This window comes from Lissotriton vulgaris, chromosome 1_1 (genome assembly GCF_964263255.1).
Source record: "Lissotriton vulgaris chromosome 1_1, aLisVul1.2, whole genome shotgun sequence".
NCBI classification, from domain to species: Eukaryota; Metazoa; Chordata; class Amphibia; order Caudata; family Salamandridae; genus Lissotriton; species Lissotriton vulgaris.
Genome location: NC_141685.1, coordinates 1,703,636,571 through 1,703,654,318, shown reverse-complemented (window position 1 = coordinate 1,703,654,318; position 17,748 = coordinate 1,703,636,571). Strand labels below are relative to the sequence as shown.

The 17,748-nt window shown below is 43.1% G+C and overlaps 1 protein-coding gene across 3 annotated transcripts in view; it reads left to right on the top strand.

Moving 5' to 3' along the window:
- SFMBT2 (Scm like with four mbt domains 2) overlaps positions 1-17,748 on the top strand; it is a 916,952-nt gene that overhangs the window by 812,065 nt on the left and 87,139 nt on the right. For all 3 annotated transcript variants that reach the window (XM_086918957.1, XM_086918956.1, XM_086918958.1), the window contains one exon: positions 5,579-5,718. In XM_086918957.1, coding sequence (XP_086775083.1) covers positions 5,579-5,718 — 140 coding nt within the window. The remainder of the gene's footprint in view (positions 1-5,578; positions 5,719-17,748) is intronic.

The window sequence follows — 17,748 nt, the reverse complement described above, 5'->3', positions numbered from 1 at the left end:
CCCATGCCACTGAGGGGAGTAGGTAAGCCAGACGGAGACCAGCGGGTGTCAGAACAGAGCAAAGTGGGTTGACCTCATAAGTGAGCAAGCCAAAGTGTGCAAAGTGCAGGAGCATGATTTCCAGTTAGTCAGGACACAGCTCCTCTGCACTTGAAGATTAATAGCTTGCAGCCCTCCTACTCTGGTGAGGGGTAGAGAGACCATCTTGGTGCTGAAAATCTGATTGTCTGAACTCATTTAAGAGGCTTGGGGTTTTCATGTGGGCAAGATAAAAAGGAGCAGGAAAGACCAGTAGAGATATCACGTCATGACGTTTAGTACTATCTTTGATGAAATGGGCATCATGTATTTCCTAGTTCGGGGCGCACTGTAGCAGAGTCTACTGAGGACTACATTGATCCAATGCTGGTGGGAGTCTCCAGCGTAAATGCTCTGTCCTAGACCCTTCTGCAGCATCCCAATGTCTATCTCTTCAAGTGCATTCTCCTAAAAACTGTCATTTTAGTCAAAGTTTCTATTCCCATAAAGGATGCTGGGTAAATCGTGCCTTGTCCTTTTTCTGGAATCGTTTTGATGTCTGTTGCCTGGCAGGTACGTTCTTTAAGACTGGCACAGTATTTAGAACAAGATTTTTGTGAAACCTTGAATGATTTTTTTATATATAAATAAAACTATTTCAATAAGAGCCACCATCACAAAATATTATTCTACTTTGATCTGTCAGAAAGAAGATAAGAATCCCTACCATTTCTCCTCTTTTAGTTGTTTGGAGAAAAGCTGCCAGCACAAGTTGATGGGGAGTATCTAATCCGCACCCCTTCCCCCCCACCCCACCCCCGATACATGCCCTCTCACATGATGAGGAGCATATGGAAAGCTATCGAAGTTCTGCTTTTAAAGGTTCTGAACAATTCTATTCTCTGAGAAGCAGTTACCAAAACTTTCAAAAGTGCCAGGTGATCCCTCTTTTGAAAAAACAAGAAGACAACCCTTAGGTATTCAAAAAACTATCACCTCATCTCTTTTTTTACTTATTCTGTAAAACTGCTGGAGGCATATGTGGCTCAGGAACACTGTGACCATCTACAAAAAGGTCTTCGTCTGGGCCTTAGAACCAAATCAGTGATAATGGCTCCTATAGATGATCTCATGCTTGATGGAGATCATGGTCAGATATCTGCAGTGGTACTACGGGATGTATCAGTTGCCTTTAATATGGTCGACCATGAGATTCTCGCTGACTTTTTGGAGGCAGCAGGGCTCAAGAATGTTGCCTTGAATTGGATGAAATCCATGCCACAGGATCACACTCATGCAGGGAAGTAGGGTCAATTTTTTCTACATTCACTCTGGTTACATATGGAGTGCAACAAGGAATGTTCCTCTCGCCCTATCTTTTCAATGTATATGACGACCCCCTAGTTAATGAATTTGAAGCTAGGCGTTGTAGAGAACATCTTAAAGTCATAGCTAGATTTTTTTTAAATCATGAAATTTATTTGGTGCTGGATGGGAAACAATCAACCTAAGTGCAGACAAAATTATGATTTTAAACAACAGAATCGACTTTTGGCATGGATTTCATTGGCCAGTGGAGACGGGTTACTTCCCGCAGCCTAGGCGCCAGTTAAGAGCCTGGTTGTACTATCAGAAAGTGGGCTAACTATGACGTCTCAGATTGGTGCAGTTGCATCAAAATGCATTTTTGCCTTGAAATTAATTAGGAACATGTATTTTTCCCATCCTACCTATGGAAGCCTTGAAAATTATCATTATGGCTATGGTTATTTTCTCAGCTACACTATGCGAACACTCTTTCTTTAGCTCTTCCAAATAATGCAATTCAATGGCTCCAGATTTTCCCAAATTAAGCAGATTACCTCGTATTTAGACGTCTGAGGCATTCCCACATTGCATCTATCCTAAAACAATTATGTTGGTGACCCAGGGTGCAGTTCAGAATTTATTGTATAATATTAAAGCACTGCAAGATTCGGCCAGAGTTTTGTTTTTACTAAATACACTTCTTCCCGTAGATTAAGATCTTCCAGGCGGCGCCACCTTCTCCTGGTTCCAAGATACAGGAAGCAATGCATTGGAGGTCGCAGTTTCTCAGTCTAGGCCTCTTTTGTTGTTCAACTCCCTACCTGAATTCTTGAGTCTAGAAACCAGTTATCTGAACATCAGAAAAATGCTTAAAACCTGGCTGTTTAGTCTTATATGTGCTAGCTCAACCTTTAGGGAGTGTGTTCCATTTGTCAAATGGCTTCTTGCTAGTTGCGTCCCCTAGGTTATTTTTGTTGCTTACGTTTTATAGCACCAAGAAACCACTGGTAAACCTGCGCCCTAGGAAGTACTATTAACGTTAAATAAAATTAATAATATCTATTACAAACACTTGTGTATTCATTTTAAAAATGCTCTGGGGACAATGGAGCTAGAAGGAGAAGGGTGAATATGTGGTGAGCTAAGGGTGTGATTGGCCTATAGGGGAATCAGGCAGTGCCCGGTGGGCTGGTCTGACAGATCAGTGTGTGGGATGGTTTTTAAGCAGCTAGTGGGCCTGCTTTATGCCCAGGTCGGCCGGTTTTCACTGTTGATTTTCCTGCTATTACCACAAATATTGCTTGCAGTAAACACAAATGCATCAATACGGCCATTCTGTGCATATAACCCATAGAGCTTGTCTTCACAGGTTTCAAAACTGGCCTGTTATGCAAATGGAGGACACTTTTTTTGGGCGATCCGTTCCATTTATCAGGACCACTTTTATTTTAGTCCTGGGTCGATTTCTTTTGTCCCAGTCTAACCCGGTGAGCTGTCTCTGGTTTTTCTCTGTGGGCAGAAGCCATACTCCATTTTACATTTACATTTTTGTATGAACATATTCAAACTTATTTAACCCTAACAGCCCATACATCGAAGGTAATTGTGACCAGCGTTCAAGTGGCATTCGTTCAGATTGTTACAGATATTTTTGTCTAATAATCTAGCTAATGTGAGCATTTCTATTCATAAAAATGAATTTAAGCAATGCTCTGTTTAACAGTGCTCAAACCTTAATTTACACAGAGTAACCATCAAGGTATCACTCCAAGGGTAATCTACCGCACTTAAAAACAATATAAATACTGCTGCCACCAAGGCTTTTATAAAATGCTTAGAGGGAGTATTCCAGTGGGGCTGCAAGAAGGGTAAAATAATCTATGGTCTCATATGTCCTAGGGTACATTAAGGGAGGTTGCAATTGAGCACCTGCAGCTGTATTACACATTATCACTGTTTGCGCCCGGTGAACCTTTCAAAAGGTGCGCCGGGTGCAAACAGTGCTAATGCACCCCATAATAGTGTACACGCTTCCTTCAGGGCAGCTGCGAACTCACGCTGCTCTGGGGGCAGCACATTCATGTGAAAACACGGAGCAGCTCCTCTGTGTTTTCACATTGCAGTGGGCAACCGCCTGCACTTTCAAAGGGGATTAGAGATCCCCTTGCAGGCGGGTGCAGTCAGTCCTGTACCGGCCTGTAGGGGGCTACGCCTGCAGAGGGCTGCTCTCAGGAGGCACACTGATAGTGCGCCACCTATTAAATGGTGCACTATCAATGGGCCTCCTGAGGCCTTGTTTGACTCTGCACCCGTCTCTGTAATATGGCGCGGGCGCAGAGTCAAAGGAATTCCCTCATTTGCATAGGGCACGCCTCTTTGCAAATGAGGGAACGCACTCTGAAGGTAGCACTGGCACTTAAAGTGCGCCAGCGCTATCGGTATTATAGAAGAGGATGCACAAGCATCTGCTTCCCCTTCTATAATACCAAAGTGCCCCGGGGAGGGGCGCAAAGTGGGCGCAAACGCCCGTTATGCCTCTGGGGCACCTTCTGTAATATTGCCCCTGTTGGTAGCGCCTTGGGATTATGGACCCATCAAATTGGCCTTAAAAGAAAGAATGATAAAGGAAAAATGGAGGAAATGGGGCAGCTGCATAGTCAGTCCTTGCACTCGACAAAGTAATACCTGGCCCTCCTGATAAAGAGATGTTTCCCGCTCTGCTGAATTAAGGTATCGTTTTCAGCAGGAGTCTTCACTACGGCACGGTGACCTGTAAGATGTAGCAGCCACAGGAGCTGACATTCGAGATCAGGATTAACCATGGAGGAGTTTTAGAAACCACTACACGTTCTGCTTATTCATTCCTGAGGCTTGGTACCACGGAGGCTCTCAGGCTACAGGTCATCAGATAGAGGAGAGAGACTGAAATATCTCCAGTAATGCCTAAGCATTCCTATGTTCTGCCTGAGGAGAAAAGGTGGACATCTAGGTCTTTCTCTTAGCCCAATAATGATGAGAGATAGCTCCGTGGCCTGCTCAGGAGGCAGGCCTAATACCCGGACACTCATTAAATCATTGATTCTGATCCTACAATATAAACCTGTTATCAGAGTGCGAACACCTTAAAGCTGTGGATAGTTATCTTTTTACACAACAGGTCTATGTACCCTGATAAATACCAGCTTATAATCAAATAGAAAGAAATTCAATTCCAGATAGGTTCTTAAAGATGCATAATAAGAAAAAGGCACCTTCTTCACAATACTTCTCCCTATCCAGCACACCAGTGTCTGCCAATAGACACATCGAATGCCACTGAAATGTATAAATAGATTTCAAGAAAGCAGGTAACTGAATCAGAGGGATCACACAGGCAACTGGAATGTTAACAAAGGAAAATTCCCTGTCTACTTATAATGCATTCAAAGCCCAGCAATAAGAGGCTTTGCAGATTTATGTGCAGAGCTTCATAGAACCCCCTAACGGACAGAAAGTAGCTTCCTTTTTAAGTAAGTGGTTAGCCAAGACCTTTTGATTTTTATGTTTTTGATTGACTCAGCCAAGAGGAGCCTGCAACCTGATAAACGTCATTAAATCTAACTAATGGCATGGAATAGAAATCTGTTCCACGAAGTGTTTTTGTAAAAAAATGTCAGATCAATCATGGAAAAAAAACAGAAAAACGGAATTTAAAACTGACAGGTGAGTCATAAAGTTAGTATTGCATGCGAACATCACGAACGTAGGCACGAATTATGCTAAACCTGTGGATTTTCATTCTTTTCTGACACCAAGAATGATAGCTGTGTGCATGACTGACCAGAATAACACAGTACTAAAGCGGTCAAACCCCTTTCCCAACATAAATGCCCATCCAAACGTGCATGGATGTGGTTGATGCAGGGAGTGTGGCAAAGCCCACCAGTCTCACTACGTTGCTAACTGTGCACCTGTAGTTTCCCACATTATAGAATTAACTGACAAAGAGTTAGGCAAAGCAGGTGTACGCTGGAAATGCCTTTGAGTAAACCACATTTATATAAGTGATTTTGGAAACTTATGGAAAGCGTATGCACATGCTTTAAGGGCTGTGATTCGTTCAAATGGCTGTTAATCTCAGCATACCTGCTAATATGAATTGTTACTATTTTTTCTTGAAGGGGCTCTTCATGTCAACGTTTTATAGTTATATTTCCCCTCAGGTTTGTCTAGCCAGATCTGGTCACCCATTCTCTGCTTTCTTTCATTGCAGGTTCCCCTAATGGTAAATACTGCTGCCCGCCACTCTTCATCAACCACCGTTGCTTTTCAGGCCCCTATCTAAACAAAGGCAGAATCGCAGAGCTCCCTCAGACCGTGGGTCCAGGCAAGTGTGTGCTGGTATTAAAAGAGGTAAGATTTGCTATAAGCTCGTTGTAAATTAAGATAGGGATCTTCTAAAATCGGTGTGCAATCTATGAAAACCTCTTTCTAACTACCTGAATAATGTTTCAAACCACAGCTTTACATACCAGTGCACATGTTGAGATCTTGCTCCAAGTAACACTTGTTTCCACTTGTATTGGCTGCCGCATGCTGGTGATGAATATACATAAATTAAATATACATTTTCTTCAAAACATTTAAGTACAGAGCAGGGTTGATAATCCATTTCTACTATACCTCGGTATCGGCTGATTTGAAGAATGAAATATAGCCCTAATTGTGAGATTCTTATTTCCACTACATACCATATACTGACTCCTTAGCTGGACATTTCTGAGCCCTGACGAAGTTACCTCTGGCAACTGGGAACGAAACATGTTGGCTGAGTGCCAGTTTTATGGTTAACTTAATAAAAGAAGTATTTTTGGACAGATTGGCCAGCTTGATTGACCGCACCTTCCTTATTCCTGAACAGCTGAACAAAGTACCATAAATCCTGGTTGCAAAGAGATAGAGAGTTCCTCGCTAAGGATGTGTCACACAACAGAGGTGATGCGAGATCTAGGGGTGAGGAGATGTGCAGCGCACCAGCGGTTCCAGTGACATGCAAAGTATGACACAAAATCCTTGTGTGGAGATGCATAACGCAGCAGTGGTTCCGATGAGATGAGATGCATTGGGCGAGGCAATGTCCTTGAGTAGAGATGCAGACGCTCCAATGGTTTGCGATGAGCGATGTAAACTCCTTGCACCAAGGAAATCAGCTCCGCAGAGGTGATGCGTCTGTTCTGATGGCAATGCATCGAGCAGCAAAAGTGGGGTACCAGTTTTGCAGGAGATGTACCATGGATGAGATGCTTTAGCTCTGCGGGATACACAGATGGACTGACAGGGCACCTTCAGGCCCACTTTCAAGGGTCCAGGACTGGAGTGTCACTAAGTGGGAATGCAGGTCTCACAGATGGCAGAGCCCAGCTGCCAGTTTCAAGGTTGTTGAAAACCTGTTATGTCCCTGAGGCTTCAGATCAGGAGGCCAGCCAACTACTCCTTGAAGTTACTCTGGGGTTCTGTGTTCAGAGATGCAGGTCCATTCCTTCTCACCCAGGCAAGAGGGCAGCAGGGCAGCAGTCCAGAAGTGGCAGTCCTCTCACAGCATATCAGTCCTTCATGACAGAGTCCATATGGACAGATGTGTACTGAAGAGCTGGAGTCTGAGGTCCAATATGTATACCTGGTACCCATTTTGACATAGAGGAAGCTTCTAGAGGTTTCCACCCCCATGAGGTGTCAGGCATCCCCCTTCCTCTCAGTCCTGGTCCCAGCTTGTCTGGGGATGCAAAAGACCAGTGTCAAACCCTTTGTGAGAGTGCTCATGCAGAACTTTTGTGATGTGCAAGTGTGGTAGGCGACAACTCCTCCTCCTCGTTAACTCAAAGTGGCCTATCCTACCAACACCATATTTCTTTTGTCTAACTATCTGGAAGCATACACAAAGACAATTGGCAGCTACACCGAGGCATGTGACCCAGGAAACAAACTGCAAGAATCAAATAGCTATGACAAAAAAATGCATACTTTCTAAAAGTGACATTTTCAGAATGTGACTAAAATCTGACTTTACCATTGAAGATGGCTTTTAAGTACAAATATTTAGACACCAAACTCTAACTATATACCTGCTCCCAATTGGAAGTTACATCTTATTAAATGTAATAAGGTAACTCCAATGTTATCATATGGGAGAGGTAGGTCTTACAGTAGTGAGAACGAATTTTAATGTTTTTTGTTAACAGGAAATGTAAGACTTAAAAGCACAAGTCCTACTTTTTAAATACACTGCACCCAGCCCTCTGGACTATTCAGGACCTTCTCTAGAGGTACCTTTATATGTATTAAAAAGGAAGGGTTTTGCCAGCTAAAGGTTTATTCTCCCCTCACCCATAGAGGGAATGCCACACTAACCAAATGCTTGTCCAAGTCAATTGAGTATAACCAGGTTGACTTTATGCTTCAAGCTGACTACCAGGCAGGGTGGCCTACTCTTGGATGGTCGAACCAGCATTGTACTCTGATTAAATTGGCATACATGGTCTGTTAGAAAAGGAATGCTTGTACAGCCACGTCTGTTGTTCCAAGCAATCCCTGGCTCCTGCTGGTCGTGGTGGATGTTGTATCACTAATGGGCAGGTAGGACCAATCAATCTGTCTTGTTGCCAGGGACCTGGCTGCCCAGTCCTGTGTAGCCTGGCTATGGTTTGAAGATTCAGGCAGGATTGACAACTCTGACAGGACGCTGTCAGTGCACCACCAGGCCCAGTTCTTGGTCGTTGATGCATTGCTGTGCTCCGTTCATCAGCCCATTTTGTCACATAGTGCCCATAATGGGTTTCCATAGGACCAGGGAGGTTTCACCCACTCTGTAAGGGTGAAAAGATAAAAAATGTTCCAATACAAGCTCCAGCAAGCCTTAGGTGCATGCCACTGTGCCTGGGCTCCACTCACTGGCCTTTGGTATCACATTTATTTGTTTATTTTATTTATTTATATGAAAGGTTTTATATAGTGCTGACTAGACCCGGAGGTATCAGAGCGCTTTACATGATGACGAACATTGTTTTAGAGCATAGTTACAAGTTACATGAGTTACTGGAGTGAAGTTACACGCATTAAAAACATAGATGTAAGGAAAAAAATCAGGCAAGGTGGAGAGATTCAGGGGAGATAGGAAAGGAGCAGGAGAGGTAGACCAAGAATGAGAGAGGGAAAAAGGAGGGGGAGGGTGACGAGGAAAAACAGTGTCCGGTGTGCTGTGATTCCAGAGGAAGAGGTATCGTTCCCACACCTCTGCTGTGTGTGGTTCCCTTTGTGCTGTGGACTCTCTCAGAGGGGTCTCTGAAACTCCAAGGCATAAATATTTGATCCCTCCCCAACAAGGGGAGAAGGAGTGCTTTGGCACTTGTACACCTGAACCTCTGAACTGTAATGGCACCCAGATTTCAAAAGCACTTTGGTACTAAGTAAATGGTAAGTATGGCCTATACAAATAAACTAAACTGGGCAACACATAACATTTGGATCCTCCACTACTCCCTCGATGTACATCCCTGTGCTCCGCCTTTCAATGTTCCTTTTACTACCTTCTCTTCCTTGTTCTTGTCTGTTCAGCCTCTTCTTTCCCTTTCCTGCACCTCTGTTTATACAGTAACGCAAAAGACTACCCTCACCCTATTTACTTTAGTTTTCCTTATAACCCTTTATATTATTTCTCATTCATTTATATTTCGATTCTTGTCATTTTAGGCACTGTGGAATATTTTACATTTCTTCAATTTTTTATTGTTGCTCTAGACATACAATTTGAGCCCAATCTTTTTGTCGAATTGTCGTTTTTTGTCAAAGTGACTAAGTAAAGGTGGTTGGGACAGGTTTCAATTGAAGCTTTAATTGAGATAACATAGTTCTATATAAACGCTTCTGCAACCAAAACAAAAAAAGTCTCATGTTTATCGCCTCTATTTCAGTGTATAGGCCATTTTATCTTTGAGCTCACACATCACTAAAAGTGGGCAAGCCAACAAATACAGAGGGTGAAAAGAGCACGATTCCAACCATGGCTCAGTCATGGCCTGAAGAACAAAAATTGAAGCAGAGTCATCACTGGTCGGCATTTAAATAAAACTTGACATTCTAGGCTTCTGTGTCAAAAGAAAGAAAAGCTCATTCCATATTCTACCCATGTTGTGTTATGGCTAATATCTTTCATTATGTAGAAGAACAAGTTACTTTCTTACAGTAACTCTCTTTCAGGTGGATACTCTATCAAACTGCAGATTCCACATCTTCAGAATATCCCCAGGCACTAGACCAAATCTTGAAGATTTCAACAGCATTGCTACTGCATACAGATAAATGGTGCAGTTTGGCTCTACAATCACTTCACTTTGTCCTGGAAAGCACGATGGCCCTGCATATAAGCCCCACCCGATTGTTGACGTCAGTTTTTTTCTTGTCTCTGTCTGTGTCTTCTGACATGGAGCCCAACAATCATCAGAGGTATTGGAGTGCAGATCTCTAAATTCAGACCTCTTTAGATAGAAAAAGGACCATTTACTAGAATAGGGAGGAAGAAGGGCAATGAGAAATCTGCACTTGGGTAGAAAATCCACCATAAAGAGCATTCCTGAAGGTAAGTAACTTGTTCTACTGATCAATACCTCTAACCACAGCTTCCTCACCTTTAGAATAGATCCCAATGCAGAACCGCTTCAAGGTAGCAAGCCTGTGAAATATCTTACACCAATATATTCTGCAGGTCCGAACAGGTGAAATACCCATCCATTCGGACCTGACTGTCAAGGCAGTATTGCTTGCTGAAAGTGTGCACAGATGTCCAACTTGCAGCCTGACTGCTGTCACGGCAAGGAACTCTGTGTGACAGAACAGTGGTAGGAACGTTGGCCTTGAAGGAATGGGCCTGCAATCTCGCCAAAGACTTCTTCTTAGCCAGTGCTTAGCAGAACTTAATGCAGAGGACTATCAGCCATGACAGAGTCCTTTTCTGCACTGCCTTCCCTTTCCATGCCCTACAAAACCTCACAAACAGCTGATTATCCACCTAACAGTCTTGGTTGATGAAGAAACCTAAAACTGTTTTTGGATCCAGCAAATTGGAGTTCTCGCCCTCTTTCAAGGGGTGAAGCAGAACAAACAATGTTGGGAGAGTGGTGGATTAAGCTATTTGAAAAGCAGTCACAAAATCTAGAAAAAAAGCCACCCTGATCTTCAACATCACTTTATATGAGGGAAAAAAGGAGCAAGGTGGCTGCACCGAGAGAGCTTGGAGTTCACTGAAGTTACAGCGACCTGGAACAGTCTCTTCAGCATCAAGAGGTGTACAGAATTATGCATTGGTTCAAACTGCATGCACATGAGGGAAGTTGGAACTAAATTACTATACCACTGTAGCATCACAAAGGGTTTTGGATGAAACAGATGAGTCAAACCTTCTGGAAACCTCATCACAATGAGTGATTTTGAACAAGGATGGGTGGTCCGGTAAATGTAAAAAGGACAACAATGTAATAGACAATATTTAACGGGGCCCAATGCAAGTCCTTGTTAGGCAATAGATAAAACAAACAGTAGGACATCCAACAGTTTGGCCTGTAATGGGTCAGTCTTGCGGATGACACCAGGCTAAATAAGTTGTCTCAGCCCCCGTGTAGACAGACTTTGAAGAACGAAGCCTGGCAGCCAGGATGAAATCCAAAACTTCAGTAGCAAAATCAAATGAAGTGAACTGCTACCACACAATCTTCACACATGAAGGTGTAAATTATGCCACTTCGGAACAGGACCCCGCTCTGCTGCTGCAACAGGTCTTCCCAAATCAGTGGCATAATCGAAGGACAGATGCTGATGCCCTGATGTTCCAGGTACTACTCTTCTTGCACCATCTGGAGCAAAGAGGATGACTCAATCCCACTCGTCTCTGATCTTCAGAAAAGAGGAAGTGGCAGAAAGGTGCACAGGAGTCATATGCGCCACTCTATCCAGAATGCGTCTCCAAGAGAGATTCTTGGAAACTACAGCGCACACAAATTTTGACATTGCGCATTCAATGGTGGTGAAACGATCTAGCCAGGGTTCTTACCATCGCTGGAAGATTCTCTGTGTCACCTCTGGGTGTTACGGCCATTGGTGATCCAGCAGATGCTACCAGCTAAGTGCATCCAGACTAGTTTTCAAAAATCACACCTGGTAGTTCATGACCAGGGAAATACCTGGATGCTCCTGCAAGTCCCAGAGACACAATTTATCCTGGCACAAGACCCCCTCTGCTTTTTGTAGAACAAGGTCCTGCAGGCATGGGGAGGACTTCCGAGCAGGGTGGATAGCTCTCAGAGGTACTGGTCACAGGTTCAATAGCCTGGGGTTTGTTTTCGCTTGGCATGTGACCCATTTTCTGGCATGTGGTGTGACAAAGGGCTCAAGACAAGATTCCAAATGTCCATGGAGAGCTGCCGTGCTTTAGATGGATGAAAATCTGTCACAGAGCTCCAGCAGGCCTGGGGTGCATTATCCTTGGCCTTCATTCACCAGCCTGTGGTGTCACAAAGTTCTCAGGAGGGAGTTATGAATGCACGAGTTGAGCTGGTTTGAAAAGATCTGTTGGGTGCCAGTTAAATGGTCAACAGGTCCAGGGTACATCCCAAGGCATGGGCTCCATTTACCGGAATGTGGGATCACAAAGATAGGGTTCTAAAGGCCCAGGGAGGGTTCCCCTGCTTTTCTGGGGTCAAAAGATCCAACCAAGCCCCAGCCAATGCTGTAGGGGGCCCCATGACTAGGCAGGGCTATAGCCACAGCCCAAAATATGGCCACTGACCTGCAGTTTCCCCCAGTGCAGGGCTAGTCCATTAACCAAGGCTAAACAGTATCTCCCATCAGTGCAGCCAGATGGCCACTTTTCAAGTCCATTCATCTAGTCCCATGTGCTATAGGGATGGATGGGCTGCTCAGATAGCCAGGTTACACTGATAGTGCAGAGGAGGACTCTTTTGAAGTTTGTAGCCCAACCAGGGCTCCAGGAAATCAGATATATTCACTCAAACGCCTGTCTGTTTCATCCAATGTACACTGATTACAAGATAGGCTAGTTACCATCCTCAGAATTGGAAGGAAGACAGTCCTCAGGGCTTGTTTTCATTGGATGTTTCTCTTCTGATGGTGCAAGGGCCCCAGCCAGCCAGCCAATGTCCAGCCCCCAGAAGCCGGCATCATCTGTTGCTCATGGGGCACTTCTACAAGCCTGCCAACTGCAAGAGAGCAGGCAAGGGCACAAAACGGACTTCACAGGCAGGGTGGCCTACTCTGGGATGGTCTAACCAGCTCTGTACTCTGATTAATTAAGCATACTTGGTCTATTTAGAGAGGGACTGCTTTGACAGCCACATCTGTTTGAAGCAAAATGCTTCCACTCCACCTGGAAGTCTCTGACATGAAAATTGCCTCTAGTAGTCTAATTGGAGTGGATGAGGTTGGGTGGTGCTAGCTCAGATACTACCTGTCTCTTCTCTACTGGCTCTTCCCTGAGAGATAGGGGCCCAGCCATGGCCTAGGCACGGGACTCCCGCTGAACAGGGGTCAAGCCCTGGCTCCTGCCGGCTGTTCATATGAGCAATGTGCATGTGGGGCCAAAAAATCTGCCTTGTTGCTAGGTACATGGCTGCTCAGTTTTGTGTGGCCAGGCATGGGTTTGAAGACTCATGTGGTCCTGCCTGGATGTTTGCTCACCCACCTCTTTGGACTGGTGAAAGGGTTTCACGTCTCAGCTACTATGGGAGCTTCTCCAACTCCTAATGTCATGGGGTGGTGCTTCCGGTCCAAGCACCCAGAAACTTTTTTTGAACATTTTAGATTTACTCTAAGGGGGGAAAGGCTACCTTTCTCCCATTTCTCCAGCACTAGCAGGAAGGCGAAACATGCACATTTTGACTCTTGGCCGAGTATCAGTGAAGATGCAGCTATCTGTGAGAATCAGTGTGAGTTACAGGCCATTGGTCATAAACATTTTGATAGCACTGTGTTGCTCCTGGCATTATGCTCATCTCCTGCTTGCTTGAACATCAAATGCCTGGGGCCATCCCAGGGCATGGGTGAGGCTGCTGCGCAGCGCTTTGATCCCTTTGTGCCCTGAAGGTCCGATCCCAATCATGTCTTACTCATTTAAAGTTGAGTTTGAGCAGCCCAATACCAATAGTCATTCTCGTTACCAGATAGAAATGGGGTTTCTGGGCTTCAGGTATCATGAAATCATGAAGTATTAAGAATCTAAATCTCGTCCTTAAGCCAGATGTAATCGTTTTAAAAACCTGTCCAATGATGGTAATGTTAAAGCTTGCAACAAATCAGCAATATGATTAAGAAACTGAGTTTAAAAAGTTGTTGAATTATAGACAAAGAATGGGCTGTTTGCTGAGCAAATGTTTCTGCCATAAAGGTTGATGGCACGTCTTTTTGAGTTAGGTTATTTTTATTACATTTATCAGTGCGCGTAGGTATCATGTCAACTTTCAGCCATAAATGACTATTAAAAACTTTTTGAACACTCAGTAAACACAATTGTTTAGTATGGTGTGAGGGAATGAAGGTAACTGTTTTTACCAGGAGTTTGCAAGCAAGACCAGAATTAAAAGCATTACAAGCACCATAGAAAGCCATTCTTTTGCAAAAAAGTGAATGTCCCAAAGATCTGGAACATGCAGATTTACAAATGAAAACAAATTTGCTAATGGCCATCAATAAAATTCAAAAGGGAGACACGAGGTGTGTTGTAAAAATGTGTCATGTATGCATTCATACCATCTAAGCGATGTGTACTTTTGAGAGCTATAGAAATGACAGGTAAAGTCATTACTCTATGCAATATCCACCTGAGATGTGCATCCTTGTTGTGAAGCATTTTAGAATCAAGCGAAAAATAAATTACCGATTCATGCCCTTATATAGGTATAATTCACATTACCCTTATATAGGCATAGAAATCATACCCATATTTACACTTAACCCATCCAGTCCAAATACAGGCATGGTTACTTCCACTAGTTCCAAAAAGCCACAACGATTTCTTGGAAAACTTGGCTTCAGCAGTCAGGGACATCCCCTTACTTGAATATTGATTTGTCCTAGAAATCATGGTGTTTTTAAAGAACTACTATTCCCTTGGGGTTCTTTGGTGACGTTATTATGTCCGACTTTACGTCAAACTAGGCACCTTCAAGGTATAAATATGCCTACACTTGTCGTAGCAAAGACACGGTGGTTCGGAGCAGCTCGACTATCTACTTGCCCGACGCAGCTCGCTACAGCAAGTGCCGAAGGAAGCTGACCCTCCAGCTGACGCACTGACAGAGAAGCTGTCCTTTGTCGTGCTGAGAATCCAGCTCCAGTGTTTCCTAGCTCCCCTCGTGGGGTGTTGGGAAATTGAGTCCTGAGACAGAGATACCAGACCTCCTTCATTCTAAAACCAAGGTACGGAGCTGATTAGACCCTAACAGAAATCCTGGTTAGATTCTTGGCAAAGAAAACTAAACCTATGCTACACCACACTTACTTCTTCCCTCGTACAAGACTTAGGTTAGGTACATTGTGGTAGGCGTATTTTAGAAGCACCAGTTGAATACTTTTTAGCAATTGTTCTTTATGTATGTATTTATCTATGGTCTAGGAACCATACAATACTGTTACAGTATTATTTTATAATACTCTTCTTACTGTACGCATTATACTTTGCAACCAGTATTACGATTGTAGCAGTTAATTTTACTTGTCTGCGAAAGAAGACTGTTCAATAAACCTGTCTCTCTAATTTTCTGCACCTCTGATGAAACGAAGCATGCATGATTGACTGGGTGAAATATCTACCTATTGTTTCCACGACTCTAAAGATCAGTTTTATCTTGGGGAAACAAGGTTGTCATGTTTATGCGGTTGTCAGAAACTAATCCTTTCTTGTTTATTCAAAAAAGTTTCTAGTGACCTCTGAGCTAGCTGGAACTCAAAATTAAGTCTAATATATTTCGATAGAGACCTAGTCGACCTAAGTCCTACGTCACATCTATAGGATATATTATTGCAATGCGCAGAGCCTATTGGGAATATAGAAACTACACTACATCCTCAGCTTCAAGAAAAGGCATACTCACTATCTGTTTGATTGAGAGAAGGCTATAGGATGCCTCTCTTTTTCGTTGCTCATTTACCTTGCAATGAAATGGAAAAGAAGAAAGACATTTTGTTAGTCAATGACCAAGGCAAGGCAGTTTATGTGAGCTACGTTTTTGTAATTCCCAAATTAATTGTGTCAGTGAACCCATTTGAGATATTTAAATCTTAGAGTAAAAAATGTAGAGCTGCATAAGTGATAGAAGAGCACATGTTGGCTCCACCATCTGGAGAAGTGTGGCTCAGGGGTTAGAGGCGGCAGACCCGGAATCTGAGATCGGTCCTGGACCAGGGTTCAATTCCCCACCCCGGCGGGTCTTGGGCTAAAAATTCCACGGACTCGTTAATTCTCTTCCCGGTGCCTCCTCGACTCACGGGTTCACACTCTGCGACTCTGGGCAATAGCTTGCTTAATCTCCACAACGGCCCCTTGCGGCGGGATGCCTGACTTTCACCCTGTCGGGGCTTCTCACAGGGGAATACCAGGACGGGTTCCCTAGGCAAGCGCCAGGATGCCCTTCGTGGTGACAGGTTGCGCTATATAAGTATACCTACATTTACCATTTACATTTACATTTAAACCTTCGCAGACGACCCGATGAAGTGGAGCTGGCAGAGTGAGGCTTCAGAATTCCTTTCCTATCGGAGATGATGGGCTGATAGCTTTTTCTTTTCTGTCCATCTCAACCAAAAAGTCTGCACTCATGAACAGGAGAAAAACAAGAAGCCAAACTCCCAGTGGAAAAAAACTCCCTGGGTTTGGGGGTCATTAGTTGTTTGATTTTCAAAACCAAACTTGCATTTTAGGAGGCTTTTTAAAAAAAACTAAAAGTTTGGTGGACCCTGTCAAACCATCGGTGGCCATATACCAAATGTTTGTTTTTTAAAGGAACTGCCATGAGCGCACGGTCTCTCAAAAAGAATAAAGATCTCCGATGGGTCAGTAGTGTTCTCTAAATTTGGCATTTGATAGTCAGTCACAGTGGCAGAGGGAATATCCTCCTCAAGACTGACTGATGGACTACCACCTGCCAAACTAAATTGTGCCCTCATTTTGAAAACAGGTGTCCAAGGATTTAAAAGCTGCCTGCATCAATTGTCAGCTTTCCTGAATCTTTCTGCTGCATTTCCCTATGATTACCATTCAGAACCATTTAATTTAACTCATTATCTGTAATGTTTTCTTTCTGTTGCCACTCAACAAAAGATCTCACATTATTTTCCCAATTGATGATGTCTTCAAATATAAAAGAAAAGATAATTTCTCTAGCAGGCATGCATGATCTAAACAACACTTTTCTCATTAATGCTATCCTTCTAATATGTGTAACCCTGTTCTAGAAGTGAATCAATAAACGTTGGTAAATATACGGGTATGTTTTACATTGTTCCGGTTAATTCAAATAGTAAAATGCAGATAGATCTTATCTACCATTGATGTTAATGTGGGAATACCTATTTTACAACTTCTAAGATGTTTAAGTGTTCCATAATGTTCCTACTATTATATATTTCCCTTTGGCTGTTTGAGCAATGAATGTAGTGATGTCCATAATGATGAAAATGGAAACGTTCCAGATGATAGTCTGGCTCGAAATATAAATCTTTGTTGAACAATGAATCTTACAAACTCAAATCATTCACCAGTTTTTAACAACACTGGTATCTCATGAACTTGTAACAGGACCTAGAATAACAATGTCTGAGAGGTTCTAAACTGATAAGAAATTTAAATCATTTGTATATTTCTAAAAATGTGATACTGGCCACCTCCCAACTAACTCAATCAGACAGTGGAGACTCAGTCATATTGACTCAATTAACATTTTTTAGCTCTCTGTGGTGAAAAATGAAGTTGCAGCTCCTGTTTGACAGGAGTTGTGTGGAACATAGTGCCCATGAATTATCAAAAAATAATAATCATTATAGTAATCGACAAAAGAAATGATGATATAGGGGCATAGATCCTAATATAGAAACATAATGGGCAGATATACCACAGCAACAAATAAAGATCCATCTGTAACATTGACATTGTATCCACCTTTACCAGATGCTTGCTGGGTAAGAAATCTCATCCTAGTTTTTTGTTTAGCTTTCTGGTGCTTGTTTCACCCTAACCCTCAGACTCATTTTTTGTGTTGCCTTTTTATATGCATTAAGTACTTTAAGTTTCTAAACCTACCGAGGTATATACTGCCAAAAAATCTTCAGGTAGTTCATGTTTACTATCTTATGTGAGAACAGCTGTCGCTTGAATGGTACTGAGAA